This window comes from Cricetulus griseus, chromosome 3 (assembly GCF_003668045.3).
Source record: "Cricetulus griseus strain 17A/GY chromosome 3, alternate assembly CriGri-PICRH-1.0, whole genome shotgun sequence".
NCBI lineage: Eukaryota > Metazoa > Chordata > Mammalia > Rodentia > Cricetidae > Cricetulus > Cricetulus griseus.
The window spans coordinates 99,933,816-99,954,052 of NC_048596.1; the positions used below are offsets into that span (position 1 = coordinate 99,933,816).

The following is a 20,237-nucleotide window of genomic DNA, read 5'->3' on the forward strand; positions in this document are numbered from 1 at the left end:
GCCCACCCTCAGCCCTACCTCCTCTTCTAGGAGCAGCAGCTCTAAACTCCACTCCCACCTTCGCTGGGTGCTCAGATCCACCTGCCAGGTCAGCCTCGCGGGCCCCGCCCCACATGTGCCACCGAGGGAAGAGGAAAGAACCTGCCTAAACGTAGGGGGGTGGGGGTGGGGAAAGAAGCAAGTCAGAGCTTGGAGAGCCAAACTTCTCAGCAGCTCGCGAACTAGAGAGAAGGGAGCAAGAGAGCGCAGAGGCCCTAAGCTTGCTGCTCCGGAGCCTCCCACCCCGCCTCCTTTGGCGAGGAGGTGCGGAGACTCCGCTGGGGGCGGAGGAGGCGGCCGGGAGGCGGGGAGGGGGAGGCAAACCCTGCCCACTCGGCTCGGAGCCCAGAACGGCCGCGGAAGTCGGAGGCCGGAGCGCAAGGCGACGAGGGCACCGGGGGCGGGGGGCTCCTGCCTGACCCCTGTCGCCCCCCACAGCCAGCAAAGTGAAGGCTTCTCGGACTTCACAGGCAGAAGAGGCCGATCGGGACTGCCAGCCGCTCCGGGTCAAGGTCTAGCCCACCCTCACCCTCCCGTGCCATCCCCACCCCATCATCACCAAGCGCTTCTAACTCACTGGTGAGCGCGGCGGGCCAGGGGCTGGATGCGGGGACGGCCGCGATGGCCCCGCGCGCGGGACAGCCGGGGCTCTGGAGCCCGCTGCCAGGGCTGCTGGTCGTGGCGGCGGCGCTGAGCCGGCCCGCCGCGCCCTGTCCCTTCCAGTGCTACTGCTTCGGCAGCCCCCGGCTGCTGTTGCGCTGCGCGTCGGGCGCGGAGCTCCGGCAGCCGCCGCGGGACGTGCCGCCCGACGCGCGCAACCTCACCATCGTGGGCGCCAACCTGACCGTGCTGCGCGCGGCCGCCTTCGCGGGAGGGGACGAGGAGGAGACAGACGGCGTGCGCCTGCCGCTCCTCACCGCGCTGCGCCTCACACACAACAACATCGAGGTGGTGGAGGACGGCGCCTTCGACGGCCTGCCCAGTCTGGCGGCGCTGGACCTGAGCCACAACCCGCTTCGCGCCCTGGGCACCCGAGCCTTCCGCGGGCTGCCTGCGCTGCGCTCGCTGCAGCTCAATCACGCGCTGGCACGGGGCGGCCCCGGGATGCTGGATGCACTGGACGCCGCGCTCGCGCCGCTGACCGAGCTGCGCCTGCTGGGTTTGGCGGGCAACTCGCTGAGTCGCCTGCCGCCCGCTGCGCTGCTCCTGCCTCACCTGGAGCAGCTGGACGCGCGTGGAAACGCGCTGGCCAGCCTGGGCCCCGACGAGCTGCGCGCTCTAGAGCGCGATGGCGACTTTCCCAGGCCGCGCCTGCTGCTGGCGGACAACCCGCTGAGTTGCGGGTGCACCTCACGCCCCCTGCTGGCCTGGTTGCACAATGCCACCGAGCGCGTGCCCGACGCGCGCCGCCTGCGCTGCGCCTCCCCGCGCACGCTGCTCGATCGGCCTCTGATGGACCTGGATGAGGCGCGGCTGGGCTGCGATGCTAACGAGCGCGGGGAAGAGGTGGACGTCGCCGGCCCGGAACTGGAAGCCTCTTACGTCTTCTTCGGGCTGGTGCTGGCGCTCATCGGCCTCATCTTCCTCATGGTGCTCTACCTAAACCGCCGTGGCATCCAGCGCTGGATGCGCAACTTGCGCGAGGCCTGCAGGGACCAGATGGAGGGCTACCACTATCGCTATGAGCAGGATGCAGACCCGCGCCGCGCTCCTGCTCCTGCTGCCCCAGCCGGCTCCCGGGCTACTTCCCCGGGCTCGGGTCTTTGAGCCTCACCTCCCTAATGGGAGGCTGTCCCTGTTAGCTGATGACTTTACTGAGGCCACCCAGCCTTCCCCTGCCTGGCCTGAGCCTTGGAGATGACACACCAATGAGTCTGGATCTCTGAGATCTGAGATCTTTGGATTGATTGTAGCATCCCTCCCATCCCGAAGCTCCAAGGTGTACTCTTTTTCCCTGGCCTGAGAGTTTCCAGGTCAAAAACCCAGAGATGTTCCCATCTGTTTCCAGAAACAAATCCTTCCTGTCCATCCTTCCTGGACCACTGAAATCCCTTCTCCCTATCTAGGCTCACCCAAAGACAACACTCTTCCATTTTGAAATCTCTAGCACTTTCCCCACCATTCTACACGCTTTGAGCCAGACACCTTGGCTAGACTGCACTGACCTCTGTGCCCAGTTAGGAACCCTCAGTCCCTTTCTTGGAGCTCAGGGGGTCTACATCCCTTCTGGTCTTATCAGAAGGTTTTTGTGGAGTTTGAGCCTTTTGTCCCACCCCAGAATTCTGAGCCCTCCATCTTGTAATTCACATCCGGAGGCTCTGTGGCTTAAGCGGCCTCCTCTAGTCTAATGTGCTTCATATCCTGGTCTAGCTGAGGCTCCTCCATTCCCTGGCCCTGGTTGGATCTCGGGTCCAGCCTAGTCTCTCTCAACCCAGGGACAAGACTTGGTGTAGAATCCATCCTCAGCCTTCCCATCGGGGCTCTGATATTCCAACGCTCAGTGTTTGTCCTCAGTCTCAAGCTCAGCTCTTCATCTCAGTCGCCCTTCATGCCCTGGCCCGAGTCTTAGGCTCTCAGGTCCCTTGACATCCATCACTGGCACTTTTACTTGCCTCTGCCGTTCACTGATCAGGGTCCAGAGAGGAGTCTCCCCACAGTGGGGTGCTACCCACTGCCCCTCCAGGAGGAGTTCTCCCATCCTACAGGACAAGGTCAAGCACCCCGTGGCATATAGACAGACCCTGGAGAGAAGAGAGCATATGGGGCATGCAGGGCCTCCAAACCAGGGTCACTGACCCACCTGAGAACAAGAGGCTGGGAGCTGCTGCCTGTCTAGTTGGTCTGTGCTCTCTCCCACCCATGTGGTCTTCACCTGGGAACTCCTTGCTACCACCTCTCATGCCTTCTGGAGAAGGATAGAGTTTGACCTCTTGTCTCAGTCACAAGCCTTCCTGGTCAAGGTCATGGCCTCAGCACCCTGCCTTCTGCATGATCCCAAAGCACAATGGTGAGCAAGGAGGGACCGCCTCCCTTCCTCTCACCCTAAGTCAGGCAGAATGGCAGGCCTGTGCTGCCTCCACACAGGAAGTCTTCCTCCTCTGTGTATTGGCTTGAGGCCCACCTTCCCACCCTCAACTGAGAAATCTGGACCTCCCTTGGGCTGTTTTCTATAAAGTCTGCAATAATCTCCGATACTCTCTGCTCTTGTAAGTGGTGCTGTGTTTTTCCTACTGACCTTGGGGCATTGGTGGGAGTGAGAGGTGACAAGAGGGCATTTGGGGCAATGGCCCTTATGTGCTCTCATGGGATGTAGGAAAAGAAATGGGCTGTGAATACACAAAGCAAGACTGAGGCTAGCTAGACATATGGAGGGGCTTTCCATCACTCTACAAACCACCCTGCTTTTTGATGGTCTGAATTGGGCTTATCCACAACCAGCATGGGAGTCTATGCTTCCTTTACACCCAATATCCTTTGTTTGGGGTGGGGGCCTGAAAGGAAATATGTTTAGACTGACTAACCTCTCCTCAGATGACCCTTTTGGAAAGGAAGCCAGCTGTAAAGGAAGGCAGTTTATTGGAGCAAAATTGTCTGAGGGATCATTGGCTACTCCAGGCCCATCTGCTTGCTCGTGCTTCCAGTATCACCCTGTGTCTTTTTGGCTAGAGGAGATGAACCTGAGCATTGGGTGTACAAAAGGCAGCCTGGAGGGAGTGGGGCAAAGTGGATTTGGGATGTAGGTGGGCCCCAGGCTGGAGGAAGGGGCTCATCTCTTACTTCAGTATTCCCATAGTAATTTACTTAGGGTCTCAAAGCCCCGGAACCCTGGGACAGAAGTCCAGATTTCAGCTTGAATTTTAGAAGTTCAGAGCCATGTGTATCTAGAATATGTGGCTTCTAAACACTGCAAAGGCTATCCTGGTGCCATGGGAAGCCTCTGTTGTCTTTGGTGGGAGACAGTGCACAGTCTCCTTGCCTTCCCCTAGTGGATGCTGAATCTATTCTCCCAGCCGTTTTCCATGAACATCTGTCAATGACCTTCAGTATGTGCCCTGATCATCCTCTAGAAAAGAATAGTGATGTTCTTATGTGGGTTAGAAAACCATTTCTCAACAGATCTCCTCACTGCTAAAAGTGTACCCTCTGGTAACTGCAGTAAATCCTAGTAAATCGTGCTGTTGACTGTGGGCTCATTATCAGCAAACAAGTGAACCTTTTACATAGTGCCACTTTGGACACTCTACTAAGCCCTAAGAACTTAGTTTTCCTGAGCCATGAAATAGCAACAGATATTTTAAAAATCAACTAAAGGCCTGCTGTATATGATGCAAGGTTTTGCCTTCATGTCTTTTACGGACTCCATTAGAAGCCAGCTTTGATCTGCTATGAGGGTAGCAATCTGCCAGCCACATCCCCAGCCCTCCTCCTCTGCAGAGTGAGCCACACATTTAGCCTATACTGAATACAGCTCTGCCAGTCCTAAGGAGCTTAATGACCCAGAGCCCCTGATCCAGCCTAAAAGGACCTAGAAGATGAAGTAGCATCTGAACTGGGTTGGAGTTTATTCTGTTTTGTTTTGATCCAAGGATCTGGGTCAAATTCAGATCCTTGCTAGGCAATTACTGGACCACTGAGCTACACCCATAAACCCTTGCTTTGTTTTTCCTTTGGTTGGTTTCATTACAGGGTCTTGCTATGTAGCCCAAACTGGCCTTGGACTTAAGACCCTCCAGTCTCAGCCTGCTTAGTGTTGTGGCTCCAGGAATGAGTCACCTTGACTCCCAGGATACTATCCACTCAGTCCAAAGCCTCTCCCAGGAGCTGCTAGAAATGAGGGGTAGGCAGAGGCCCAGGGGATGGATACAGCCAGGTCAGAGTGACAGGGAAAAAGCTATTTCTGGGATGCCCCTCTACAGAGCAGGTAGGGCGGTGAGCAGGCAAGGGAGAGAACGTGTGGGTGTAACTGTCAGAGTGTGGTAGACATGAACCCGCTGTGCACTTGGAAAGATAGGCAGGCAGACTTCCCAGGCTGCTGTGACCCATAAGAAATTCAAAATTGCCATTCACAAATTTCTCTAGGAGCAGCCTCTTATGTCGGTGATCCTGAGCCTACCCATACCCTCATATCTAGAGTGAGAGCCAGTGAGGGCCTGTTTTGAGTCTAAGGATCGAGTCTGAATCTGACTAAGCAGGTTACTTGAACCCTTGGACCAAAATATCAGGCAAGTCCTTACTGTGCACTGGAGAATGCTGCCCAGCAGGCCTCTCCCTTTCTTGCCCAGGCTGGCACTGCCTCCTAGACTCCCTTGCTTCTCTGCAGCTCTGCCTTCCTTCGGTTCCGGCTGTAACCTCTGCAGACACTACTTCCACTGAAGTCCATCTCCATCTTCATTAAGTCAGCCTGGCAGGCGCTCAGCCCTAATTTACCAGCATGGCCTTTCCTAGGCCAGGAGGAATGAGTGGGGCAGTTAATAAGGCTGTGCTCATTCACATGGCCGCCTTCTGAACTCCTCCACAACCTCACCCTACCGGGTGCACTCACTCACTTCTCTCAGCATCCTATACGGGAAGCTTTTCCAGGGGTTTACCCATCTTTCTTGGATGGGTATAGAGAACAAAGCTTAACGTGTATAGGAGCCGCTTTGGGTCATACAAAGGCCAGAATATCTGCCTCCAAGGCTGGTCTGCCTTAAGTGTGGGTACCTGGCAGGCCCATCACCTCTGAACTTACTTTTTAATCCTGTGGTACTGCTTTACATCTTTTTAATCCTGTGGTACTGCTTCCAGAGCCAGGATGAGCCACGAAAACCTAGCATGGAAAAAGAAAACTTGAAGTGGGGGTGGGGGTGGGGGTGGGCGTGGGGCACCATCAGCTGCTTCAAACAGGTTGGAGGAGTCCTGATCTGGCTGGCTTCTTGGAGGCAGCAGGTGTGCTGGGGAGCATGTCTGCCCTGAGGGGAGCAAGGGGCCGATTCGGGATGCCTGAGCTCAAGGCCCTGACTTCCAAGCCACCCTTCTTCCTCCTGCATTGACTATGCTGAACACCTGCTGAGCACGGGGCTCACAGGCAGGAGCCAGCTCTTACTGCTGCCCTGGGTCCAGATGGTGCCACACAGGGTCACTGTGAATGTGGCCATACAAGCACAGTATGTCACGAAAGTCTCTGATTTGACCACTCACACTGGGAAAGTTTGATGTAAAGGGATTCAATATCAAAAATCACATGGGAAAATTATTTTTTAAAAAATACTAATATTATTTCACAGAAAGCTGGGCATGGTGGCACACACTTGTAATCCCAGGTGCCTGGAGGCAAAGCAGGGGGATTACCACAAGTTTGAGGGCATCCTCAGCCAGAATGAGACCTCAGACAACAGCAACAGCAGTGGGGACTGGAGAGGTGTCTCAGTGCCTGAGAACACTTACTGCTCTTGTAGAGGACCAGAATTCAGATCCCAGCACCCAAGTCAGGCAACTCACAACTGCTCCAAGGGATCTGGCGCCCTCTACTGGCCTCCTCACACACCCACATGAAAGTACAATTACATGCAGATGGACACACATAAATAAACTTTAAAACTTTTTCTATTTAAATCTCAAAAGAAGCAGGGACCGAAGAAATGACTAGAGTTAAGAACACTTGCTCTTCTTCCAGTGACACCAGTTTGGTTCCCACTGGTGTCTGGTACCTACACTGGGAGTCAGAACTGCCTGTAATTCCAGATCCAAGGGAACTGATGCCGTCTTCTGGTCTTGAAGCACCTGTAATACATTTCATAACACATACAGACACACGCATACGCAAAAATAAAAAGTTAAAATATTTAATTTTTAAATAGGCAGGGTAGGGATGCAGCTTAATTAGTGGGGGAGTGCTTTCCTGGCATGCACAAAGCCCTGGCTTTGGTCCCCAAAACTGCATAGATGTGACATAACAGTATATGCCTGTTTAGTCCTGCACTTGGGAGATGGAGGTAAAAATATTTGTTCTAGGTCATCCTTAGCTACATAGAAAGTTCAAGGTCACTCTGGGCTACATGCAGCCCTGCTTTTAAAAAGGATTCTACAGATACATTTTTGGGCACATGCACCTGTGTGTGTGTGTGTGTGTGTGTGTGTGTGTGTGTGTGTGTGTTTGTGTGTGTGTGTGTGTGCCTGCGTCTCTCTCTCTCTCTCTCTCTCTCTCTCTCTCTCTCTGTGTGTGTTGTGTGTGTATGTGTGTGTGTTTGTGCCTGCGTCTCTCTCTCTCTCTCTCTCTCTCATCTCTCTCTCTCTCTCTCTCTCTCTCTGTCTGTGTGTGTGTGTGTATGTGTGTGTGCCTGCGTGTCTCTCTCTCTCTCTCTCTCTCTCTCTCTCTCTCTCTCTGTGTGTGTGTGTGTGTGTGTGTGTGTGTGTGTGTGTGTGTGTGTGAGATCAAAAGGGGCAAGGATTAATTAGAGCTGTGTAGGCTGCTACCCTTGGACCCAGTGACTTTTGACAAGATTCTGGGAGGGAGGAAAAGTGCTGTACTGCTGGGCTGGACTAGCTAGCCTCTCAGAACCACACAACTAATACCCTCCCTTTCTTGCTTTCTGGCCACGAGAGCTTCTTCTCACATCTTAGAGATGCAGCCAGCTGGCCCTGGCTGGCCCTGAGTCTCCATTAGCACAGTGCCTTTCCCAGCATAGCATCGGGACTCTCAGTGCTATGCGTCTGGGCCTTCTCTTGTATGGTCACTTTTTTTGCCCCTTGCCCACATCAGGACCAGGGAAGAACTGTCTCACTTTTAGGTCCTCATCATAGTACAAAGAAGATATTTTCAAAACTCGCCTGGCCTCAGTCCTACACAACAGGTACACAAATTCAAAGGGAGAAAATCACACGGGGCACTCTGACCTTCCTCTCTGTACTTCTCTAGACTCCCACAACTGCCCACCTCATTAAACTGGAATTGCAATGATATAAGATGCCTGGGTGGCCGGTTCCTCCTTACTGTTCCACAAACTGAATAAACTTGGGGAGGATGCCTGTGGTCCTGGCTCTTGGGAGGCAGAAGTATGAGGATCCGGAGTTCAAGGCCAGCCTCAGCTATTCCAAGACCAGTCTGAGCAACCTGAGGCCCCCCAACTCTAAACCAAACTTTTGGAATGTGACCCTGCAAAACATAATTTACACTTCGCTTCTTCCCTTCACTTTTTAGCATGATTTAATCTTCTGGCTCTCCTTTGGATTTTTTTTCATTGTCCTGCCTGGGCAGAGTCTCCCCAAGCTTTACAGTGTGTGTTATTCATCCCAGGGATCTGAAGAGACATCTTTTGGCAGAGGTGTGTGGAATGACGCCAGCTTTCTCTTTTCTTGACGTCTGGGCGCCATCTGCTGGTGGAGATAGGACAGTTCTTTCTTCTTAAGGTCTACTGTTCATGCTTGAGGCATTGAAGAGTGTAGGAACTGCTAAGAGGCTAACGATACAGTTTTGAGTAAAAAGAGAAAATAATAGGTGAAGTAATCCAGAATTTGCTATATGTCAGAGATTCTTCTAGACACCATTTTTTAATCTGTTAACCGGATGGCAGTTCTATGACACAGCTATTATTCCTTCCTCACGGATGAGGGGCATAGGTCACAAGGAGATGAATGTGACTAAGATCAAGATCATATGGCTAATAAGAGGCCAATGATTTTAGGACCCAGACAGTGAGCTCCACAGCCATGCTCGAGACTGTAAACAAGGCACTTCTTAGATGGGCAATTGGGCGGGGGCTGGGGGCGGAGAGTAGCAGGAAAGAACCTACTGCTGGAGAAGACCATCCTAGGAAGAAGAAACAGCCAGTGCCAAGGGACGGAGATCAAAATTTCCATTATCGGTTGGGGGCAAACTCTAGCCTACGCACCCCTCCAATCTATCCTCTTCCACCAACTCTGTCTCTCAGAGGGATCTTGCCCGGCTTCCTTCGTGACTTCTTGCCTGCAGCGCCCCTCTGGTCCACCCTCAACACTGCAGCCAGACTGATGGGATTACACGAACAGGATCGCTCTCACTCCACTGCCACTGCCCTTTCTCTTCTGGGCAGTGACTACACTCTTTGGGTTGATTGCCTGTGACCTCCTCCCTCTGGTCCAACTTGCTGCCTGCTCTCCCAGCCCTCTTCACACCAGTGTCACAAAGGCCTTACAGTTACCTACAGGTCCAGGTTGTCTCTCCCGTAAGCATCCTCCCCCATATACCTGGATGTCCACAGCCCCTCCTGACACACCTACCTCCATTCTATCCTGCTACATGCACTCCAGACTTCTCTTCCTCCAGGAAGCCTATCTGATCTACCTCTCAGCTACTCCAGCAGAGCACGAGATTCTCCTTAGCATGGCATGCTGTACTATGTGTTAAGGCCACTCAGCACCAAGTCCAAACTTTGGCCTTATCCTCTGTGAATGTATAAGCAACTGGAGGAAGATTGCCTGGTTTCTCTTACAGATAGCCTAGCACTAACCCAGAAAATGGTACAAACCAATAAACTATTGTTTGCAGTAGTTATCTCTTAATTGTTCAGTCTGCCTTCCTCCTCCTCTACCTCTTCCTTCTTTCTTGTTCTTTTGGAGGCAGGGTCTCCCTATGCAGACAAGATTGGACTCAGACTTTCCTATCCTGGACTTCTAAGCATCGAGATTGTGAGCATGTAGTGCTGTGCCTGGCTTCTTTCATTTTTCTTTCATGTTGAAATTTAGACAGTTAAAATCCACTTGGGGGAGGCACGTGGGTCTAAGAGTTTTGAAGAGATATAGAACAGGTCACTAATCTCTAAAAATTACTTTACTGACACCTCCTCACAGCCAGCTCTCACACAGTCCTAGCCACCAGCAAGTGCTGGCCCTGTCTCTCTCCACGGTGGTCCCTTTACCTGTATAAGCAGAGCACAGATTGGTACTTAGACGTACTTTGTCCACTCCGTGTCATTCATGAGAGACTCGTACTGTTGTGTGTGTTATTGGTAGTGTGTTCACTTTTATCAAGGAGCAGCATCCCACTGAGTACAATGGGATAGTCCGTAGGTGGCTGGAGAGCATTTAACGTTTTTCTAGTTTGGATTTCCATTTTGTTCTATTTTGTGACAAGAGTCTCACCCTGTAGCCCAGGCTGGCCCTGAACTGTAGTCTCCTGTGTCATCTTTCTAGTTTTTGGCATTTGTAACTACAGCCATTGTGGACATCTGTGTTAAGATTTTTGTGAGCTTCTCATTTTTTTTTTTTTTTGTCCCCGGCGGAGAGGAAATGCTGAGTTTAAACAGAAGCTCCCAGAGCTGCCCAGTGGACCATTCCTAGTTACCCCCAGCCATGTGTGAGCTTCCGTGTCTTCACTAGCACAACTCTCTGAAAATGACAGTTGAATTGCCTCTCTCTTTTGTCTAAAGTCCAGGGGTCATGGATATATGGGACCATTTCTGGATTCCCACTCTAATCTGTTGGTGTGAGGCTCATCTTTCATGACTGCCAGTCTCAATTGCTTAGCCGCATAGAGAGTCTTTTTTTCTAATTCTCCCACACATTACATCCTGACTTCAGTTTCCCCTCCCTCCACTTCTCCCAGCCCCCCTCCCACCTCTCTCTCTCTCACAGATCCACTCCTTCTCCATTTCCCTTCAAAAAAAAGAGAGAGAGAGAGAGCAGGCCCCCCAGGGATATCCACTGAACATGGCATAACAAGTTACAACACAACTAGGCACAAACCCTCATATCAAGACTGGATAAGGAAACCAAGTAGGAGGAAAAGGGTCCTAAGAGTAGGCAAAAGTCAGAGACACTCCCACTCCCCAAATCCCCCAGGAACACTAAGCTACACAACCATAACATATATGCAGATGACCTAGCTCAGACCCTCCAGGGTTTGTAGTTTCAGTCTCTGTGAGCCCCTATGAGCCCTGCTTAGTTGATTCTGTGGATCGTGTTTTTTGTGGTGTCCTTCACCCCTCTGGCTCCTACAATCCTTCCACCCCCTCCTATGTTTGGCTATGGGTCTCCTCATCTGCTCCCATCAGTTGCTAGAAGATGCCTCTCTGATGACAATTGGGCACTGATCTATGAGTATAGCAGAATATCTTTAGGAAACATTCCACTAACTTTTTTGCCAGTCATTATATGTTCTATCCTGGGTCTCTGGGCTGTCCAACCTCTGATTCCTGGCCATTCAGGCAGTGTCAGACATGGACTCCCTCTTGTGGTGTGGGTCTCAAGTTGGAACAGTCATTGGCTGGCCACTCCCACAAGTTCTGTGGCACCAGTACCCCAGAACATCTTGCAGGCAGGACAGATTGTAGGTCAAAAGTTTTGTGGATAGGTTGATGTCCCAGTCCCACTGATGGGAGCTTTCCTGGTTGTAGAAGATGGCCAGTTCAGTCTCCATATTCCCCATTACTACAAGTCTTCACAAGGGGCACTCTCATAGATTCCAGGGAGTTTCTACTGTGCTAGGTTTCCATATCACCTCCCAAATATCCCCCCAATTCCAGTCATCTTTCCTAGTTCTTTCTCCCTCCATCCACCCCCCTCTGTGCCTGATCCATCCTGTTACCATCCCTACCCACCGCCAGTCTACCTGCAAAATCTATTCTATTTATCCTTCCTAGGAAGATCCCATGTGTTCCCCACTCCCTTGAGCCCTCCTTGGTACTTAGCCTTTGGGTCTGTGAATTGTAGCATGGTTATCCTTCACTTAACAGCTAATGTCCACCTATGAGTACAGACCATTGTAGGGAGAAGACCTGCGTACCTGTACTGCTGACCACACCCTATGAAATTTTGGGGGCCAATTACATTCAGACTACCACAGTATTTCTCAGCCATTTGAGATTTCTTTGTTGAAAATTCTCTATTTAGATCTCTACCCCATTTTTAATTGGATTATTAGGTGTGTTGATGTCTAATTTCTCAAGTTCTTTATGTATTTTGGATATTAGCCCTCTGTCAGATGAGGAATTGATGAAAATCTTTTCCCTTCCTATGGGCTTCTTTTTCACCTTATTGATGGTGTCCTTTGCCTTACAGAAGCTTTTAAGTTTCATGGGGTTCCATTTATTGATTGTTGATCTTAGTGTCTGTGCTATCAGTATCCTGTTCAGGAAGTTGTCTCCTGTCTCCTGTGCCAGTGCATTCAAGGCTGTTGCCCACTGTCTCTTCGATCAGGTATCTGGTTTTATGTTGAGGTCTTTGATCCACTTGGACTTGAGTTTTGTGCAGAGTGATAGATATAAATCTATTTCATTCTTCAACATGCCGACATCCAGTTACATCAACACTATTTATTGAAGAAGCTTTCTTTTTCCGTTGCATATTTCTGGATCCTTTATCAAAAATCAGGTGTCCATAGGTGTGGAGATTTATGTCTGGGTCTTTATTTCGATTCCACTGATTAACCTGTCTGTTTTATGACAATACCATGTGGTTTTTTTTTATTACCACAGCTCTGTATTGCAGCTTGAAATCAGGGATGGTGATGATACCTCTGGAAGTTCTTTTATTGTACAGGATTGCTTTAGCTATCCTGAGTTTTTTTGTTTTTTCCATAGGAAGTTGTGTATTGTCCTTTCAAGGTCTGTAAAGAATTGTGTTGGAATTTTAATGGGGATTGTGTTGAGTCTGTAGATTGCTTTTGGTAGGATGGCCAGTTTTACTATATTAATCCTATCTATTCCTGAGCATGGGAGATCTTTTTATCTTCTGATATCTTCTTCAGTTTCTTTCTTCGAAGATTTGAAGTTTTTGTCATACAAGTCTTTCACTTGCTTGGTTAGAGCTACCCCAAGATATTTTACATTATTTGTAGCTATTGTGAAGGATGTTGTTTCCCTGATTTCTTTCTCAGCTGATTTGTCATTTGTGTATAGGAGGGATACTGATTTTGTTTTTTTTAGTTAATCTTGTATCCAACTATTTCACTTAAGGTGTTTATCAGCTGCAGGAGTTCCCTGATAGAATTTTAGGGTCACTTATGTATACTATTATATCACTGCAAGTAATGATACTTTCCTTTCAAATTTGTGATCCTTTGATCTCCTTCAGTTGTCTTATTGCCCCAGCTAGAACTTGAAGTACTATATTGAATAGAAATGGAGAGAGTAGACAGCCTTTCTTGTTCCTGATTTTAGTGGAATTGCTTTGAGTTTCTCTCTATTTAATTTTATATTGGCTGTAGACTTGCTATAAATTGACTGTATTGTGTTTAGATATGTTCCTTTATCCCTACTCTCTCCAAGATTTTTATCATGAAGGGGTGTTGACTGATTTTCATATTTTGAGCCACCCCTACATCTCTGGGATGAAGCCTACTTAATTATGGTGGATAATTTTTTAATATGGTCTTGGATTCAGTTTTCGAGTATTTTATTGAGTATTTTTGCATCTATGTTCATGAGGGAAATTGGTTTGAAATTCTCTTTCTTTGTTGAATCTTTGTGTGATTTGGTATCAGGATAACGTTACCTCCTTAAAATAATTTGGCATTGTTCCTTCTGTTTCTATTTTGTGGAATAATTTGAAGAGTATTGATGTTAGCTCTTCTTTGAAAGTCTGGTGGAATTCTGTATGGTCCTGGGCTTTTTTTAGGTTGGGAGACTTTTAATGACTGCTTCTATTTCCTTAGGGATTATAGGTCTATTTAAATTGCTTATCTAATCTTGATTTAACTTTGGTAAATGGTATCTATTGAGAAAATTATCCATTTATTTTAGTTTTTCTAATTTTGTGAAGTACAAGTTTAATGATTCTTTGAATTTCCTTGATGTCTGGTGTTTTGTCCCCCTTTTTGTTTCTGATTTTGTTAATTTGGATAGTCTCCCTATCTTTTAGTTAGTTTGTATAAGGGTTTGTCTATCTTGTTGATTTTCTCAAAGAATCAACTCTTTATTTTATTGATTTTTGTATTGTTCTCTTTATTTCTATTTTATTGACTTCAGCCCTCCATTTTATTATTTCCTGCCTATCTAGTCCTCTTGGGTGAGCTTGCTTCTTTTTGTTCTAGAGCTTTCAGGTGTGCTGTTAAGTTACTATTATGAGATCTCTCCAATTTCTTTATGTAGGCACTTAACTTTTCCTCTTAGCACAACTTTCATTGTGTCCCATAAGTTTGGGTATGTTATGCATTCATTTTCCTTGAATTCTAGGAAGTCTTTAGTTTTTTCTTATTTCTTCCTTGAATTTATAGGCTTTCTGCTGTTTCTGTTGTTGTTGAAATCCAGCTTTAACCCATGGTGGTCTAATAGGATGCAGGGGGTTGTTTCAATTTTCTTATATCTATTGAGACTTTCTTATTTATTTATTTATTTATTTATTTATTTATTTATTTATTTATTATGTATACAACATTCTGCTTCCATGTATATCTGCACACCAGAAGAGGGCACCAGATCTCATAACAGATGGTTGTGAGCCACCATGTGGTTGCTGGGAATTGAACTCAGGACCTCTAGAAGAACAGATGGTGCTGTTAACCTCTGAGCCATCTCTCCAGCCCCTATTAAGACTTTCTTTATATGTGGTCAATTTTGAAGAATGTTCCATAGGGTACTGAGAAGAAGGTATGTTCTTTTATGTTTTTGGTGAAATGTTCTGTAGATATCGGTACATTTGGTTCACAGTGTCTGTTAGCTTCAGTATTTCTCTGTTTAGTTTTTGTCTGGATGACCTGTTCATTGGTGAGAGTAGAGTATTGAAGTTTCCCACTATCCATATGTGAAGGTCAATGCCTACTTTAAGCTTTAGTCTTGTTTCCTTTACTAATGTCAGTACCCTTGAGTTTGGGGCATAGACGTTAAGAATTGAAAGATCATCTTGGTGGATTTTTCCTTTGATGAGTGTGATGTGCCTTCCCCATAACTTTGGTTAATTTTGGTTTGAAGTCTATTTTGTTAGAATTATTAGAATCACTACACCAGCTTGTTTCTTAGGTCCATTGACTTAGAAAAATCTTTTTCCAATCCTTTACTCTGAGGTGATGTCTATCTTTGATGTTGAGGTGTGTTTCTTGTATGCAGCAGAAGGATGGATCCTGTATTTCCATTAGACGCTATCTTGTTACTTCCTGTTATTTTAGTGGTGTGTGTGTGTGTGTGTGTGTGTGTGTGTGTGTGTGTGTGTGTGTGTGTGTCCTGTTCTTTTGGTTCTGCTGGTGTGACATTATTTATTTCCTTTGTTTTTATGGGTATAGTTAACCACCTTGGGTTAGAATTTTCCTTTTAGTACCTTTTTGTATGGCTGAATTTATGGATAGTTACTGTTTAAATTTGACTTTATCATAGAATATCTTGTTTTCTCCATCTATGGTGATTGAAAATTTTGCTGAGTATGGTAGTTACTTGGTCTTTTTGCCTTGCAGCTTTTAATACTTTCTTTGTTCTCTATGTTTAGTGTTTTAATTATTATGTGACAAAGGGGACTTTCTTTTCTGATTCAATTTATTTGGTGTTCTGTAAGCTTCTTGTACATTTATAGGCATGTCCTTCTTTAGATTAGGGAAATTTTCTTGTATAATTTTGCTAAAAACAAAATATTTTCTGGGCCTCTGGGTTAGGCTAGGCAGGCACTGAGTGGAAATAGTCCAAGGACAGGTGGCTCCCTGGAGTTCTGGTGGCTGTTGTGGCCTCTGGTGGGGCAGGGTGTCTCTGCCATTGGGACCAGGATGTGGTGAAGGGAAAGCCAATTGGAGATAGGCTGAACAGGCACTGAGAGAGTAGGGGCAATTGATGGGTAGGGGGGCTTGTCTGGGGTCCTGGTGGCCTGTGGGGCCTCTTGTGGAGTAGGGGTCTTCGGCTGGAGTTGTGGCTATAATGAGTCTTAAAATCAGGTAGCAGATGCTCAGTTAGAGAACTTCCTTCTTTTTCTTTATTTTTCCATTTTTCATGTGTGTTGTGTATGTGTGTGCATGTTTTTGTATGTGTGGGAGGTGCACATGTGTGCACACGCATGTGGAAACCCAAGGTTGATGCTGGCAGTCATTCTGGGTTTCCCACCATATTCATGAAGGGTCTCAAACCCAGAGTCTACAGATGTGTGTCATCTGGACAGCCAGCTTACCCTGGAGACCTGAACATTTCAAAGCAAGGCTGAATCACAGGTGGCCACCATGCACACCTGGAATTTATGTGAGTCCTGGGGATCTGAGTTCTGGTTCTTAGGCTTGCACAGAAAGCACTTTGGCCACTGAGCCCCAACCTTATTCTTCTCTAAAATAATTGCTTGTCTATTTTAATTCTTTCACCTTGCCATATAGACTTTAGAATTAGTGTGTTTACAGGTACTTCCCTCCAATAAAAAACCTTCCACAGTCTTGATTTGGATTTCATTGTTTGTCAGTTTGAGGAAGATTGATGTGTAATATTTGTGATTTTTTAAAACAACATCTTGCTGTGTTGCCTGGGCTGATCTTGAGCTCTCAGGCTTGATGATCCCGCACCTTAGCATCAGGCTTCTGGCACGCACCTGTAGTACCAATTTCCTAATCTGTGAACATGGTATAGCTCTCATTTTATTTAACCTCTATTTTGGTTTTTTCATTAATATTTTATCTTTCTGCATAGAGTTCATATGCACATTCTGTTATGTTTTAACTATTTCTGATTTAAATGATATTAAATTTCAATTTCATAGCCAGTGAGATGGCTCAGCATTTTTCTGCACAAGCCTGATGATGACCCAAGCTCTATCTTTGGAACCAAGGTAAATGTGTAAGGAGAAAATGGACTCTACGAAGTTTCTCTCTGACCTCCATATGTGTCCTCTGACATGTCTCCTCTACACACATCATGCACACATAGACACATGATAATAATAAATAAATTTAAATCAAAAATTAAATTTTGAGCTAGGCACACACCTTTAATCCCAGCACTCGGGAGGCAAGGGCAGGAGGCTCTCTGTGAGTTAGGAAACAGCCTGGTCTACAGAGTGAGTTCCAGGACAGCAATACTGCATAGTGAGACTCTTATCTGGTGGAGGGGGGAATTTTAATTTCAATCCAGTTCAATGTTCAATGGAACCATATGAAAGTACAATTGATGCTAGTGCATTGATTGTGTTCCTATGCCCATTGAAATTTATTTAATATTTCTCCCTCTTTTTTGTTAAGTTTCGTGAGGATGTTAACAATGTAGTCAAGTTGTCTGTGAGTGGTGCCATTTTATCTCTTCCTTTGTGAATGGTAGTTCTCTTTACAGCTTTTCCTTGCCTTCTTGCACTGGCTAGGGCCACATAACGTTGAGAAGGAGCTGAGAGAGCATTCTTCCTCACCTATTCCTAATTTTGTTTTGTTCTTTTTTTGTTTTGCTTTGTTTTTTCAAGACAGGGCTTCACGGTGTTGTGCAGCCCTGGCTGTCCTGGAACTCACTCTGTAGACTACTTTGGCCTCGAAGTAACAGAGGTCAGCCTGTCTCTACTTCCTGAGTGCTGGAATATTATTATTATATTGTATTGGGTTACATAATACAATTTTCATGCAAGTATATGAGTGTAGTCTGAGCTCATTCCCCATATTCCACCACCCTCCCTTTCTCAATCCTTCTTTTCATTTAATTCTATATTTGTTCAGAACAGTATTTTCTCTTCTTCCTTGCAAGTCCCTTTTTGAGTCATTTAGAGGTGTTGCTTGATTTCCAAATACCTACAAATTTCCCAGATACTTTTTGGGTGTTAATTTTCAGTTTATTTCTGTGTTGACCAAAGAAAACATTTTTATGACCTAAAAATTTCAAGTTTATTAAGGATATCTTTAGGCATAGAAGACATAAACTATGTATTTGGGGGTAAAATATTTTATGATGTCGTTTAGGCCATGCTAATTGATACTGTCATTGAGACCTTCTGTGCCCTCACAGTCTTCTGCCTCAGTCAGCCAATGAGAGAGGGGTAGGTAGGTTCACACATTTATTGCTTCTGCTCCACCCCTTCTTTCGTCATGTATATGGACACACAATGATCAGGTGTATTGTGCATTTAGTATTATCATGTCTTGATAAACTGATACTTTTATTAGTACACATGCCATACTCAAACCCTGTTAACACTTCTTGTTATGAAATCTACTTTGTAAGTTACTAATATTGCCATTAATTGTACTTCTTTATTGTTTGCCTGGTATAGCTTTCCCAATCTCTGAGGGGCTGTTTTATTTTGAAGCCAGGGCTCACTATGTAGCTGAAGTTGGCCTGCTGCTACCTCCTGGCTGCTAAGATTATAGGTGTGAACCAATAACCCTGGCTTCCATCCTATAAAATTTAACATATTAGCCTGGTGGCAGCTCACACCTTTAATCCCAACACTCAGAAGGCAGAGGCAAGCAGATCTCTATGAGTCTGAGGCCAGCCTGGTCTACAGAGTGAGTTCCAGGACAGTCAGAGCTACATAGTGAGACTCTGTTTTAAAAAAATAATTGTAAAAGAAAATAAATTTTAACATACCTCTTGTCTTTATATTTAAAGCAGTTCTCTTCCCTTGTTCATGGTTGTTCCAAATTCCCTGCCTTCTTTTGGAATATCTGAATTCATTTTTAATCTGCTAATTGTTTCGACTTTCATTTATAGATGTGTTTCTAATTTTAGTTGTTGCTCCAGGGATCACAATATTCACACCTTCTCCTGGTCTATTTAGGGTTGTTAATTACTTTATCATTTCAAGTATAAGATGTATTTTTACATTTTTCTTATTATGTGTACTTGTGTGTGTTCTTGCACATGTGTAAGTGGGTATGCATATATGATATACTTATGGAGGTCACAGGACAGTGTATAGGCGTGGATTCACTCCTCCCACCCTGTGGATTCTGTGGGTCAAACTCTGGTCATCAGACCAGTAGGCATCTTTACCTACTGAGACATCTTGACAGCCCTCAAATATAATATAGAAGATATGTGAACAAATAAGTTTATTTTCCCTCGCTGACCTCACATTATCGGTGTCTTATGGAGTGAACTATTTGTTGGTACTGGCAGCCCTACCAGCAGTACAATCCTCCTTTCATTGGTCATTGTCTTAAAGAAAAGTCAACAGAACCTTATATTTTTACCTGAATCATCACCGTGTCTGTCACTTTTAATTCCTGAAAAGTATGAGTTCATCTTTGTCATAATTTTCCTTCAACCTAAAAAAAGTTTTATTTGCAATGTTTTTAAGTAAGTGTGGTGGTGACGTGTTCTTTTGGTCTCTCTTCATCTGAGGATCTGTTTTACAAACCTGAGACATCTACCCGTGCCTTCCATGTGTGCACATGTAAATGTGTGTGCACAAGTGTTCCTCCCCCAAAACAAACAAACAAACAAACAAACAAAAACAAATACAATTTAGAACACTGACCATCACAGCCTGTGCCTCTTTTGTTCTTCCTTCATGAGACACCTTGTCCCTCCAAGTCCCTGTTTGGTTGCCCCAGTTCCTTGACTGTCGGAAGTATTGCCTCTTCCTCTCCCAGACCCTCTACCCCAGCACAGGTGAAGGCTTCTTATACCTGACCCCAGGGTCTTTCTCACACCCAGTTCTTTCATCTCCAATGTTTTAGCATCGAATTTCCTGGGGCTGGAGATGTGACTCCAAGGTTAAAAGCATTTGTTGCTCTTGCAGAGGACCAAGATTCAGATCCTAGTACCCACATGGTGGCTCACAACCATCTCTAACTCCAGTACCAAGGCATCTGTAGCCCTCTTCTGACTTCCTTGGGCACTAGGTATGCACATGGTTCATACACACATGCAGACAAAACACTCCCACACACAAAATAAAATAAATACATCTAAACATCAACAAAAAAGATGAAATGCCAGTGTCTTCCTCCTGCCCTGCTTTGTCTGTAAGAGAACATCAGAAGGAACAACCCATGGAGGGCAAGGCTTTGACCTAAGTTGACACAATTTTTATAGGAATATAAAAATTAAACCTTATCATATAATCATTCTTTAATTATCATATTCATGGGCCTCTTTCTCCTTTTATTTTCTTTTTGAGACACGGTCTCACTATGTAGTCAGGTAGACCCAGAACTCACTAGGTAGACCAGGTTGGTCTAAAATTCAGGAATCTGCCTGCCTCTGTCTCCCAAGGACTTGGATTAAGGGTGTGCACTACCTTGTCCAGCATATTTCTCTTTAATTGAAAATAATACACAGTCTATTAGAATGCTAGCTGGTCCTCTTCATCTATGTCCCTCCTTTTCCCCTGTGTTCCATTAGCCCAGGAGCAGGTAAAGGTTG

General features: G+C 46.3%; 1 protein-coding gene across 1 annotated transcript; it reads left to right on the top strand.

The window, feature by feature from the left end:
• Positions 1-660: 660 nt before the first annotated feature.
• LOC113834878 (trophoblast glycoprotein-like) lies at positions 661-1,806 on the top strand. The gene has a single exon (XM_027407759.2). The coding sequence runs from the start codon at positions 661-663 to the stop codon at positions 1,804-1,806; it is 1,146 nt and encodes a 381-aa protein (XP_027263560.1).
• The last annotated feature ends 18,431 nt before the right edge of the window (positions 1,807-20,237 follow it).

What these genes read in the sequence shown, in the direction of transcription:
- LOC113834878 (XM_027407759.2), top strand. Translation starts at nt 661, where the DNA reads ATGGCCCCGCGCGCGGGACAGCCGGGGCTCTGGAGCCCGCTGCCAGGG.